The sequence below is a fragment of the Loxodonta africana genome, chromosome 11 (genome assembly GCF_030014295.1).
Source record: "Loxodonta africana isolate mLoxAfr1 chromosome 11, mLoxAfr1.hap2, whole genome shotgun sequence".
In the NCBI taxonomy this organism is placed as follows: Eukaryota; Metazoa; Chordata; class Mammalia; order Proboscidea; family Elephantidae; genus Loxodonta; species Loxodonta africana.
The window spans coordinates 29,433,359-29,446,790 of record NC_087352.1 but is presented as its reverse complement, the minus strand read 5'-3'; the positions used below and the strand labels follow the sequence as shown (position 1 = coordinate 29,446,790).

The following is a 13,432-nucleotide window of genomic DNA, read 5'->3' as shown; positions in this document are numbered from 1 at the left end:
TTATTTTGGCCCTTCCTGGAGTTTTTTAGGAACCTTTGCTTAGTCTTGTCACTGGCTCTTAAGAGACATTATCACAAACGTCTTTAGGAACATTTGAAGAAAGTCTTATGGAACTCAATTCAGAATTTTCTCTAGGAGTGTTTCTTGTTGAGGACATTGTTGACTCCATCATACAGAACGTTCTGGGAGCGTTAGTGATGGTTCTCCTGCAGGCCCTCCTTTCTTTATGAGCCCTGGCATGCTTCCCTGCCCCCCTCTTTTTTGTGAAATTTTATTTATTTTGTTGTTGAGAATATACACAGCAACACATATACCAACACAAGAGTTGCTGCATGTACCATTTAGTGTCACTGCCCCAAGGTTCTTATCAAGTTGCCGCTGTCAGTTTGATCCCATGTAGATGGTTCTTAAAAGAGCATCATACTCAAGGCAGACTTTTTTTTTTTTTAACTAAACTAAGCTGTTGTTGGTTTTTAAGATTTCAGGTGATATTTTTGGTTTAAGATTTCAAGATTATCTCAGGGCAGTAGTTTCAGGGGTTCATCCAAACTTCATGGCTCCAGGAAGTCTGGAGTCCATGAGAATTTGAAATTCTTTTCTTCATTCCCCCCTCCCCCTTTTTTAATTGTGAAGAAAACATATGTGCCAAAACATCCACCAGCACAACGACTTCCACATTTACAACTCAGTGACGTTGATTACATTTTTCATACTGTGCCACATTTATTGCTATCCTCATCCAAACTTTCTTGGCATGCCTTTTTTGTACTAGCCTTATGGTGGATGCCATCTTTGTTTCTGGTTTGATTTTTCCCTACCCATTATTGTTCATTCATCTTGATTTTTTTTCGTGGAGCACATAAAAATACTTATTTTTAAAAAATGAAGCGAAATTATCTTTGATGAAAGATAACTAAGCTTACTAATTTTGAGCTTTAAAGGAGTAGGCATTGGTAGGCGTAATTTTGTAATGGATTTGAGATTGAGTGTGTAGACTTTGTCACCTCCTCTTTAGCTAAAATGCCTTTTTTTTTTTTTTTTTTTGACCCTATTCAGAATCGACGGCACTGGGTGTCTGGGTTATTCAGAATAGATTGCTTGACAAAACCAAAAAAAAAGCCAAACCCACTGCCATCGAGTCAATTTTGACTCATAACGACCCTATAGGACAGAGTAGAACTGCCCCATAGAGCTTCCAAGGAGCGCCTTTTTGGATTTGAACTGCCGACCTCTTGGTTAGCAGCTGTAGCACTTAACCACTGCACCACCAGGGTTTCCTTTCCTGACAAGTAACATTTTTATTATTGAAATGTTAGTGTGTACCAGAGTGAAAGGCAACAGTGTTTAGGTAATCCAGGGTCAGAATGCTCTCATTCACTCAAACAGGACCTGCCAGGCAGGGTGTTAGGAGACAGGGAAGCTGTGACTCTGTCCTTAAGGAGTTTAGAGCATTAAATCTTAAAAAGATCCTTTACAGTAAGGATTGTTATCAAGGGAAAGGAGAATCCCATATTGGTGTGTAAACTGGCTTTGTATAGCTCTGAAATTAGTTATTGAAACATAGCACTGCAGAGAGTGGGCCCCGGGCCCCGTGGAGCTCGCACCTGCCTCCACGTGGAAGCAGCAGGTGTGAGGGAGTGTATGTAACTCACGGACAGCAGAGTTGCACTGTAATTGTCATTGTTACCATCAGCAAGGTTCATCCTGAGCAGATTAGCGATTATTAGGCAAGGGGCAATTCTAGGAACCTAAATATACTACACTTGGGTGTAGTTAAATAGTCATTAGATTATCACTTTGGTCTATAATAGGGTCATACATTTTTAAAGGGCTTCATCCTATCAAGGGAGCGCTGGTTGCACAGTGGTTAACGCACTCAACTGCTAACCAAAAGGTCAGCAGTTCAAACCCAGCAGCCACTCCTCGGGAGAAAGATGTGGCAGTCTGCTTCCGTAAAGGTTTACAGCTTTGCAAACACTGTAGGACAGTTCTGCTCTGTCCTACAGGGTCACTACGAGTCAGAATCAACTCCATGGCAGTGAGTTTTGGGTGGGTTCAGCCTGTCAGGGAGAAAGAGGAACCGTGCTCACTTTACAGATAAGGAGCTGGAGGTGCCCATGGCTCGTGCGTGGCCTCACAGAGAAGTGTTGTCCTGTGTCTTCCTCTCCTTGCTCTTTCCTCCAGCTCTGTTTCAACCATAGAGATGCCCAGAGTTGGGAAGCCTATAGAAGGATACTATGTTTATTTTTGTAACATATGCAACACACTTACTTTGGATAGGCTAGTAGTGTAGTGGTTGGCTGCCAACCAAAAGGTCGGCAGCTCAGATCCTTGGAAACTCTATGGGGCAGTTCTGCTCTGTCCTATAGGGTCACTATTAATTGGAATCAACTCAGTGACATTGGGTTTGGTTTGGTTTTTATGTGGATTAAAATTGTTTTGATAATATTCTAACAAGGCAACACCTGTCAGAAACTCTGTGGATTATGAGTTTATCAAATGATTTCCTTCCTGCCACCGCCTTTGCCTTTTCTGTCTGTTGTCATTTACTGGGAGACATTGAAGTCCCCAGGAGAGAAAGGAAGAGGCATAAACTTAGAGCTGTATCTGGTGATGGGGTGAAGACTAACAAAACAGTGTCCATGGCTTCAGCTGGAGGTTGTGTGGGTGTTTGTTTTCCTGTGTTTAATTGATATCTGATTGGCCTCATCTCCGCCCTTACAGCCTATCTGGAAGCATGTCTGCATTAGCCAGAGTTTAGTGTGAGAAAACCAAAAAAACCAAACCTGTTGCCATGGGGTCAGTTCCGACTCATAGTGATTCTATAGGACAGAGTAGAACTGCCCCACAGAGTTTCCAAGGAGCGCCTGCTGGATTTGAACTGCCAGCCTTTTGGTTAGCAGCTGTAGGACTTCAGTGCTGCACCACGAGGGTTTGTGAGAGTGCTACCAAAAAGCAAGAAAAAAAATTGTTAAAAAGTGAAAATGATTCCAACAATAGCAGTATTACTGTGTGTATTGCTTTGTGGATTTTAGAATTATGAATCTCGGAGAAACTAAATTTAGAATACGGCCTAAGATTAGGACCCCATTTTAACATTCTAAAATTAGGTTGTGAGAGGTTTTTAAGATTCTAAACACAGTTCACCCCGTGCATTGGGATAATCATCTACTGAAGTCTGCTTTCATCCCATTCTGGAGAATCTTGATGAAGTGGTAGATGTTTTAGATAAATTTTTTTGTCCTTCTTTGTTGACATCTGGACTATGTAAAAGACAGCCAAGTCCAAAACCTAAGAAATTATTCTTTTGTTTAAATGAACCCATTAAACTGCTAAGGTGTACTTTAGATGGGTTTTTGTTTTGTTTTTTTCCAGTTTTTAGTTAACAAAACCATTGAACCTTTTTACTTCCTTAGTTCTCTGGGCATAAGTTATTTACCTTGGTTGTAGTTCTTTTGATTTTTATGTGTCTCTGATCTAGTCATTTAAATAAAAGCCTTTGAACTATAGATGGGCTTTGAAGCCTGTCTGCCTGAAAATGATACGTGAGTTTTAAGAATCTGTTGTGTGTGTTATCAGATTTATCTCCATGTCTGTTTCCTTTAACATTAATTTTAAAGTGGATTGTATGAAGTCATCAAATATCTAGGTACAGAAGAATGGAAGACTCTTCATCTTATATGTATCTTAAGTCAGTACACAAATATAGATCATAAAGCTAAAACCAACAATAAATGATGCAGTATGTCCCTTGTCTCAGAAAAAGCGCCTTATATATTTAGAGGAGAGAGAATATAGAGAAAATAGAGCAAATCAGTTTCAGGGTGTTTGTTTTTGTGTAATATTTTCAGATAAATATACTTCCTCATGATTATCAGGTGGTGTACTGAATTTTATGTATTATATAGCCTCATATTTACAAAATTTCTTGTAGTTTCAAGAAGAACTTAAGCTAAAATTTAATATTTTGAGGTAGCTTTTATAAAAGGTTTTCAGTAGTTTTCATGTGGTGCTTTAATTTGTGAATGATACTGGTCTCATGCTATTTTATCTTAATCCATTTTTTTGTGTTGGCTATAAATTGGTAGGAGCCCTGGTGGCGCAGTGATCAAGAGCTCAGGCTGCTAACCAAAAGGTCAGCAGCTCGATTGCGCCAGTTGCTCTTTGGAAACCCTATGGAGGCAGTTGTACTCTGTCCTATAAGGTTGTTATAAGTGGGAGTTGACTCAGCAGCAACGAGTTTTAGTTATAAATTGATAGAAATGGTGCCTTTCAGTTAGCGTTGTGCCGTTAACTGATCTGTAAGCACAGTATTGGATTTTTACCTTAAGCATACAGTGGGGACGGTTATTGCTTTTTAAGATGGAAGCATTTAAAATCGTTGGCATGTTATGTGTGTGAGAGGGATAGATATAAGATATGCGTATGCGTGTATGTATATATACACACATACATAATAGAATTGGGGTAGCCCATACTTGTTTTAGTTTTTTCTCCAGATGCTTTACACTGTCTTTTTACCACCGTAGGTTCAGTGACCACTGCAGGAACCTGACTTGTCCATGGTTTTGAGATGCTCAGTGATGGGCTCTGAGTGGCTTCTGAGCCAGATGCCCCAGTAAATGACAGACCACTGGGGCCCCTGTCAGCGCCAGCCCTGTGGCTGTGGATTGGGTAGGTGGATTTCAGAGTCTCTTCTGCCACCCACTCCCATCCCAGTGGTTACTTACTTAAAAAAAAAAAAGCCAAACCAGTTGCTATTGAGTTGATTCCAACTCATGGCAACCCCGTGTGTTACAGAGTGGACTGTTCCGTAGGGTTTTCTTGACCATAATCTTCACAGAAGCAAATCGCCGGGCCTTCCTTGAGATTGGAGGAGTTGGAACCGCCACCCTTTAGGTTAGTTGTCAGGTACAAACCTTTTGTGCCAACCTGAAACTTCACAGACAAAACAAATCCTTTTTTCTTTTTAGCTTTTTTTGGGGCACATAATTTCAAACGTAGAGAAAAGTTGTAAGAATAGCATAAGGAATTCTTGTATAAGCTCCACTCAGATTTCTCAAATGTTCACATTTTACTCTATTTGCTTTATTCTTCTCTCCGCCTGCTCACACACACTTTCTTTTCCTGAAAAGTTGCAGACGTGATGTTAGTTTACCCCTAAATGTTCTCAATTTCCTAATAACAAAGATTTTCTCTTGCATGATCACTGTACAATGATCAAAACCGGGAAGTGCATTGATACCATGCCATTTTCTCCTCTACAGGGCTCATGCAGATTTCCCCAATAGCCCCGACAATGTCCTTTGTAACCCAGACCAAACCCAGTGCCATTGAGTCGATTCTGACTCATAGCGACCCTATATGACGGTAGAACTGCCCATAGAGTTTCCAAGGAGTGCCTGGTGGATTCAAACTGCTGACCTTTTTTGGTTAGCAGCCGTAGCACTTAACCGCTATGCAACCAGCGTTTCCTTTGTAGCAAAAGAAAATCCTGGGTCATAGTTTGCATTTAGTTGTCATATCTTTCTCTCCTTTAATCTAGAACAGCTCTTTGTTTTTCTTAACATCGATGTTTTTGAAGCATATGGGCTGTTTCTTTGTAGACCGTCACTCACTTTAGATCGCTGTCTGCGTTTTCAGTGGGCCTGTCACCGGAGTGGTGATGCGTTTTTCTGAGTACACATGATTTCATTGTGTCCGGTTCTGATGATGTCAGCGTGGAGCCCTTGGTTAGGATGGTCCCTGCAGGCCTACTTTTTGTGGTGGTCCTGGTTCTCCTGCCTCTTTTAGCCTTGATTTTTTTTTTTTTAATGCTCTTTTCTCTGCCCATCTTTAAATGCAGAGTTCCCCGAGGATCATCTCTGACTGTTCTTGGTGTCCAACCATGGCCTGGCCTGCTTGAGTGTCTGCATCTGCATTTCCCACCCTGACCTTCCTTCCCTCTTATCAGGGGCATGTGAGGACCCCCAGATCCCTTTATGACCAAGTGCTTATCCACCCCCTGCACTCCTGTGCTTCCCCCCTTCTCCCTCAACTTTTGCCCCTTACTCGGTTTTCCAGGCTGTAGTGTTAGTACTCTTTTTAATCTCTTTCACCCTCCCCATCCTCTGTGTCTGTCCGTCATCAGATCTTGTTGGGTTTATTTCAGGAACGTTTCAGCATCCCTGTGATCCATCCTTCCCACCATGGCCAGGCTGCTCTCCACCCATCTCCCTGGCCAGTGTCTGTCCTGGTCCTGGTACTCAGGACTCTTCCTGTCTGGCCTCAGAGCCACCACTCTCCTGGAGGACAGCAGAGCGTTCTCTGAGACCCTTGTGTACTGGCCACTTGGCCACCAGTTTTGCCCCTTCACCTCCATCCCTCTTGTGCTTGCCCATCACCTGTCAAGACCCGGGTGCCACCCCCTTGAAGCTGTCCTGAAGCCTCTTTCCACCTAGAGTAGGAGTCACCATCTGGGCTTCATCAACTGCTCCCACCCCCGGGTTCCCATTGCATGTTGTTTATGCCTTTGCTGGCACTTAGTTTAAAGGCTCCTGTTAAAATTGCTGGTGAGTCTTTCCTTCTGCGTTGGGGCTGTTTGAGAGCAGGCGGTTGCATACCAGCTGTTCAGCATGTGGCTGTTTTCTTCAGAATGTCTCACATCTTGGTCCTTTATTCTCCCTGCCTCAGCATCCTTCCACTTCGAATACTGTTGCAGTTACCTTGATTATTATAGAATTAAGTGCTGAGGAGTTAAACCTCTATGAGGAATATACTTCCACAGGTTTTAGGAAAACAATTTTACCAAAACCTGTGTGGAGTGCATTTCCGGAGCTGCAGAGTGAGCGGCTACCCTCTGCCGTGGGCTCTGCGGCTCAGGGCTTCGGGGCTTTTTCCTGGGGCTTGCTGTTTGACCTGCACCTTCAGGGAACTCCGCACTGGCTGGGAGCTGTCAGGTGTGGCATTTGGCCTTGTGACATATGCTGCCCTTGAGGAGACCCCCATGTGGCACTTCTGCTCATTCCCAGAGGGGCAGGGGGCAGGTAGGCAGTATCTCAGCAGTCTCCTAAGGGCAGGGGGAATTGAGAATTAGAAGAAACACCTGCATGTCTGACTTTATACTAAGCTGGTAACCAGTAGCCCACAGCTAGTAGATTGGGCACAGATTGCACGGCATTTTCATTTTTGCAGGTGGACGTGATTACACCATGGAGCAAATTTCTCATCTACATCCCAGTTGCCTGGGTGCTTGGTAAATGCTGACTGAGCACAATCCAAATAAAAATCACAAGAGGCTTTTTTGTAGAAATTAACAAGCTGGTTCTAAAATTTATATGGAAATGCGAGGAACCTAGACTAGTCAAAACAATCTTGAAAAGGAAGAACAAAGTTAGAAATTTTTCACTATTTGATTTCAAGACTATAAAGGTACAGTGATCAGGACTGTGGTTTTGGTATAAAAGTAGACATGTAGATCAATAAACACATAGAACAGGAGAGAGTCCAGAAATAGACCCACAAATATCTGACCATAGATTTTCCACAGAGGTGCCAAGGAAGTTCAGGGAGAAGAGAGAAGCTTCCAGCAAATGGTGCTAGAACAGTTGTAGCCCATGTGGTAGCCAGTTAATTGCCCTCCCAAAGTGTCCATGGGCCCTATAACTGTTACCTTGCATGGTAGAGGGGACTTTCCAGGTATGATTAGGTTAAGTACCTTGAGATGGGGTTATTTGGATTATTCAGGTGGATTCAGTGTGACCAAATGGGTCCTTAGAAGCAGAAACCTTTCCCCGCTGTGGTCACTGGGAGATGTGATGATGGAAAAGAGAGCCTGAGGACAGCCCACTGCTGCTGGCTTTTAAAATGGAGAAAGAGGCCACAGCCAAAGAATGCAGGAGGCCTCTGGAATCTGGAAAAGACAAGGAAACAGATTCTCTCCTAGAACCTCCAGAAAGGAACCAGCTCTGCCAACACCTCGATGTTTGTTAGACCAATGAGACCCCTGTTGGACTTATGACCTATAAAACTGTAGGATAATAAATTTGTGTTGTTGTAAACCACTAAGTTTATGGTAATTTGTTACAGCAGCAACAGGAAACTAATACAATCCATATGCAAAAAAAAAAAAAAAGACCCTTTGCTTATACCATATTAAAAATTAACTTAAAAATACGCCATAGACCTACATGTACGAGCTAAAACTAAAACTTCTAGAAGAAAACAGGAGAAAATCCTAGTAACCTTGGATTAGGCAAAGATTTCTTAATAAGGATACAAAAACTACATAAGATTTGATTAATTAGACTACATCAAAATTAAGAACATTTGCTCTTCAAAAGACTGTTTTTAAGAGTAAATGCAAAGAATGTTCAAAGTTTCACTTCTGTTAACCATGCCCGGAGATTAAAAGCAGAGTCAAGAGGCCAAGCCTCTCATTAGGAAATGCAGCCACGCTCATGAAGGCCCTTTCCCATCACTGTTTATGTACACATTCCTGTGTGATGTTTAATCAACAGAACCTTATAATTAAAATTAAGCAGCTGAAGCATTTTTCAGACTTCCAGATGGTTGAATGAACCAGTTTACTCCATTTCTTGTAATACTTACCCAACATTCCAAGAGGCAAACAAAATAGATTTTTAGGCAAAACACCTCGATTTGGTTACAGAGGACCTCACAGACATTTACTAGCAAATCCCTCAGAAGACTCATTGGTAAATTATCAAAATATGTCTGATATTTGGGAAAGAGCCTCAGGTTCCAGTGCTGATTATGCCAGCGTGATCTCAAACAAGGCATTCCACCTTACCAGACCTCTCATGCTCTAACTCATGCAGGAAAGGGCATTTAAGCCAAACAACCAACATAAGCAAAGGAAGTGGAAAATGTAGCAGGTATTTGAGCCTGAATTCTAAATTGCTTGTAAGAGGTTCATCTGGAAAAGGAGGGTGGGACCATGTTGAAGGCTTTGAACTCAGCCTTGAGGATGGTGCTCTTAATTAAACTGGGAGCTTCAAGAGGTGTTTCATTAAAGAGAGTTAATCTGGAAGTGATATGTAGAATTGCTTCAAATGAGAGATTGAGACAAGGGAGACTCATTGGTGGTGGTTGTTTCTAGAGGTGGTGGTGGAGGGTTAGAAAAGGGGATGGAGGTGCTCTTGTGTAAGTTGAATTGCTGAGACTTGGTAAGTGATGGAGTGAGAGGGAAAAGTAAAGCATTCCAACGTTTTAAGACCTGATCATTAGAAGAATGGTGTTTAGGTTAAGAGAAATCAGGAGCCAGGATTTGGGAGTTCACATGGAGGACTGGGTTTTGGTGGTCTGTGGTAGAGAGGCTGGGGGGCCGCTGGCAGAAAGAGGACTTGCTGGCTGATGAGGGTGTAGGCTGGAATTGGGAAGCCAGACCTGAACCTCAGCTCTGCGGACAGGGCCCTGTGTAGGCAGTGCTGGGTGTGGGAGGCACAAAGACCGTTGGTGTAAGGCCCAAGAAATAAAGAAGGGCTTGGAGGGACAAACAAACAAGCTGGTCAGTCGTGATGGGATTACAGGGAGCAGGCATGTCCTTGGAGAGTGTTCGATAACCAGTGGCGATTAGTAGGTAGGAAGTTAAATGTTTATGAAAGCTGAAGAGAGAAGGTATTGAGCCATTGCTGATGGGAGTAAAAACAAAATCTCAAACAGTATATGGATTTCTTTGACTAAGTTTGATAAAAAGAGGAAGATAGTTTTGAGGACGAGAGGGGCTGTGGTGTGGTCCAGGTACAGGGCTTTCGTATTTCCTTTTTTTTAAGATTGGAGAAATTTGAGCAAATTTCTGGGTAGAGGTTAAAATGGCATTAAAGAAGGAGAAGAAGATACTTTAGGGAGAGGGATCAAGATTCAGGGGGAACTTCCAGGAGTAGAAAGTACCGAGAAAGGGGCTCTGTCTCTGAAAAATGCGCAGCGAGAGTGATGTGTGCAGAAGGTGCCCAGGCCAAATTCACTGAACAAATATTTTTTGTTTTGGGTAACGCACGCACCTGGGTTGCGAGGGATACAAGGTAGGTAAGTGCAGCCCCCATCCCCAGGGAGCTCACAGTCCAACGAGGGTAGAGGGGCACATCCAGTGACTAATGGGGAGCAGTAACGCACAGAATTGAAGGGAAGAAAAGAGGTGAGTGCTTGGGTACTACCCCTGAGTGTAAAGAGGTGGGTGCTGCTTTTGTTAGATGTAGCCATTTGGTTCCTGTCAGCCCATGAAAATTACAGTCTCAGAAGTTGTGTCCCAACTTTGGGATACAAAGGGGTAAGGAAGGAGGTAGTGTATAACCATCCATTTTTATTTATGAGATACTGGTAAGCTGATTCTTTGGAACGCAGAGTGTCTCTATATTTTGTGGCCCATTTTTTGTTTTGCTTTTGCACTTTTAGTGTTTTTAAGAAACTGCCAAACTTTTCCAGGGTGGTGGTACCATTTTAACACCAGCCTTGCAAGAGTGATCCGGTTTCCGCACATCTTTGCCAGCGTTTGGTGTTGTCACTAATTTTTGTTTTAGCCACCCTGGTAAGTGTGTAGTGATATCTCCATAGTTTGAACTTGCATTTCCCTGGTGGCTAATGGTATTGAACATCTTTCATGTGCATCTTTGCCATCTGTTTATCCTCTTCAGGGAAATGTTTCTTCATGTCATTTGCCCATTTTGTAATTTGCTTGTTTGGTTTTTTGCTGCTGAATTTTGAGCACTCTTCATATATTCCAGATAGTAGCCCTTTGTTGATATGTGCTTTGCAAATACTGTCTCCCAGTCTGTAGCTTTTTCTTCTCATTCTCTTCACAAGGCTTTTTGCAAAACAAGTCTTTAATTTTGATGAAGTTCAGTTTATCATTTTTTTTTCTTTTATGAATCATTGTGCTTTTGGTAAAGTCTAAGAATATTAGCCAAGAGCTGGATTCTGAAGATTTTTTTTTTTTCTAGAAGGTTTACAGTTTTAAGTCTGTGATCCACTTTGAGTTAATTTTTTATGAGGTGTGAGACTTAGGTCAAAGGTTTGGGTTTTTTTTTGGGGGGGGAGCTTATGGATGTCCAGTTGCCCCAGCACTGTTTATGGGAGCCTTTCTTTCATTATTTTTGTACCTTTGTCAAAAATTAGTTGGGCATATTTTGTGTGGGTCTATTTCCAAGTTCTCTGTTCTGTTCCATTGATCTTATGTGTCTGTCTGCCCATAATGCCTCATTATCCTGATTAGGAAACCCTGGTGGCACAGTGGTTAAGAGCTACAGCTGCTAACCAAAAGATTGGCTGTTTGAATTCACCAGGTGCTCCTCGGAAACCCTATGGGACAGTTTTACTCTGTCCTATATGGTTGCTATGAGTTGGAATCGATGGCAGCAGGTTTGGATTTTTGGTTTTGTCTTGATTACTGTAGCTAAATAATAGGTCTTGAAGTTGGATAGACTGATTTCTGTCATTATATTGTTTTTCAGGATTGTCTTAACTATTCTAGGGCCTGTGCTTTTCCATAGAAATTTTAGAATACACCTTTCTATGACTACAAAAAAAAAACTTGCTGGGATTTTGATAGGAATTGCATCAAACCTGTAGATCAGTGGGGGAGAATTGACATCTTTACTATGCTGAGTTTTCCAGTCCATGAGCATAGTATGTCTCTCCAGCTATTAAGGTCCTGTTTGATTTCTTTCGTCATTGTTTTATGATTTTCAGCACGCAGATGCTATGCATGTTCTGTTAGTTTTATGCCTAAGTATTTCATTTTCTTTGTTTAGCTATTATAAATGGTATTATGTTTTTAATTTCAGTTTCTGTGTATGAAACCTAGAAATATTTTAATAGTTCTGTCATAAAAATTTCCTCAAGCCATAGCCTCCCTATAGACTGGAAATAATATGAGGAGATAATAACTTTATTAATCTTTGGTATTATGCTAAGCTGTTCCTTATAGTATTTAATTAACAAGTTTTCAGTTTTTATAAATTCTTTATCAGAAATACAAAGAGGTCATCTTAGGTATTTCAGACAATGAATACATCATCCCAAGTCTGTCCTTCTCTCTTAAGTGGGAGACACCATGAGTGAGACTAGTGACAGTGTGGCTTAGTGCCTTCATTTTGTAGATATGAAATGAGATCCCGGGGGACAATGAGACCTGCCTATAGTTAGACCAGAGCTCGAGGTGGAGTGGTGCTCTCACTCTGATTTACATCCAAGCTCAGGGTAGAGGGTGCTCACACCTGGGTTTACACCATAACTCAGGGTAGAGTGGTGCTCACACTTTGGTTCACATCAGATCTTGAGGTAGAGTTGTGCTTGCAGCTGGGTTCACTTTAGAGCTTGAGGGAGAACAGTGCTTATACTTGAGTCCATACCAGAGCTCAGGGTAGAGCAGCGCTCATACTCTAGTTCCCATCAGAGCTTGGAGTAGAGTGATGCTCAGACTTCATTTTACACCTGTGCTTGGGGTAGAGTAGTGCTTGCACTCAGGTTTACACCAGAGCTTGGGGTAGAGGGCATTCACACTCAGGTGTATACCAGAGCTTGCAGTAGAGCAACGCTCAGACTCTGATTTACACCAGAGCTCAGAGTAGGAGTAGTGGTCACACTCTGGTTCATACCAGAGCTTGGAGTAGAGTAGTGGCTCAAGCCCAGGTTCACACCAGAGCTCGGGGTAGAGGGTACTCATGCCTGGGTTTACGCCAGAGCTTGGGGTGGAACAGCATTCAGACTCCAGTTCACACCAGAGCTTGGGGTAGAGTGGTGCTCACACTCCCGGTCATACCAGACCTTAGGGTAGAGGGTGCTCGCATTTGGATTCACACCAGAGCTTGGGGGTAGAGGGTGCGTACACCCAGATTTACACCAGAGCTTGGGGTAGAATAGCATTCAGACTCTGGTTCACACCAGAGCTCGTGGTAGAGTGGTGCTCACACTCTGGTTCACACCAGAGCTCAGGGTAGAGCAGCGCTCACATTCGAGTTTCCCTGTCCCCACCGTGCATACTGATAATGGTGGTTCCATCTGTTTGCAGAGCCATCCTGCTGAGACTGGAGGGATGCAGCCACCCTGTTGTCATGAAAGGGCTGTGTGCCGAGTGTGGCCAGGACTTAACCCAGTAAGTACCACCAGGAGAGAATAACAGTGTCCATCAGCGTTTGCGATCCATTGACCTCTGGGTAAGAAGAGAGTAAATTTTTCAAGGCATAGACCTGGTAGCGGAAGGGCTTTAATTACAAATGACGGATGTCCCCTTCTCTTTACTAGATGTACTCACATCAGATCAGTTTCCCCAGGAGGTCGTCCTTTTTATTTCTTTGCATTCTAAAAACACTAGATTATTTCTACTGGTAGTCTCAAGGGGCATCCCAAATGTGCGGAAGAGCAGGGGAGTGTGTAAACTGCATGGTACTTCCCGCCGTGGCAGCCTCTGTGAAGAAGGCCCAGTTTTGTAGCCTCT

General features: G+C 42.7%; 1 protein-coding gene across 7 annotated transcripts in view; it reads left to right on the top strand.

Annotated features, from left to right (window-relative positions):
* Positions 1 to 13,432, top strand: part of CTDP1 (CTD phosphatase subunit 1) — a 63,796-nt gene that overhangs the window by 6,128 nt on the left and 44,236 nt on the right. For 5 of the 7 annotated variants that reach the window (XM_064294365.1, XM_023543716.2, XM_064294366.1 and 2 more), the window contains exon 2: positions 13,007 to 13,090. In XM_064294365.1, coding sequence (XP_064150435.1) covers positions 13,050 to 13,090 — 41 coding nt within the window. In that variant the 5' untranslated portion in view covers positions 13,007 to 13,049. Of the gene's footprint in view, positions 1 to 1,060; positions 4,675 to 4,704; positions 4,900 to 13,006; positions 13,091 to 13,432 lie in introns of those variants that run through there. The other 2 variants (XM_064294364.1, XM_064294363.1) reach the window with 2 other exon arrangements.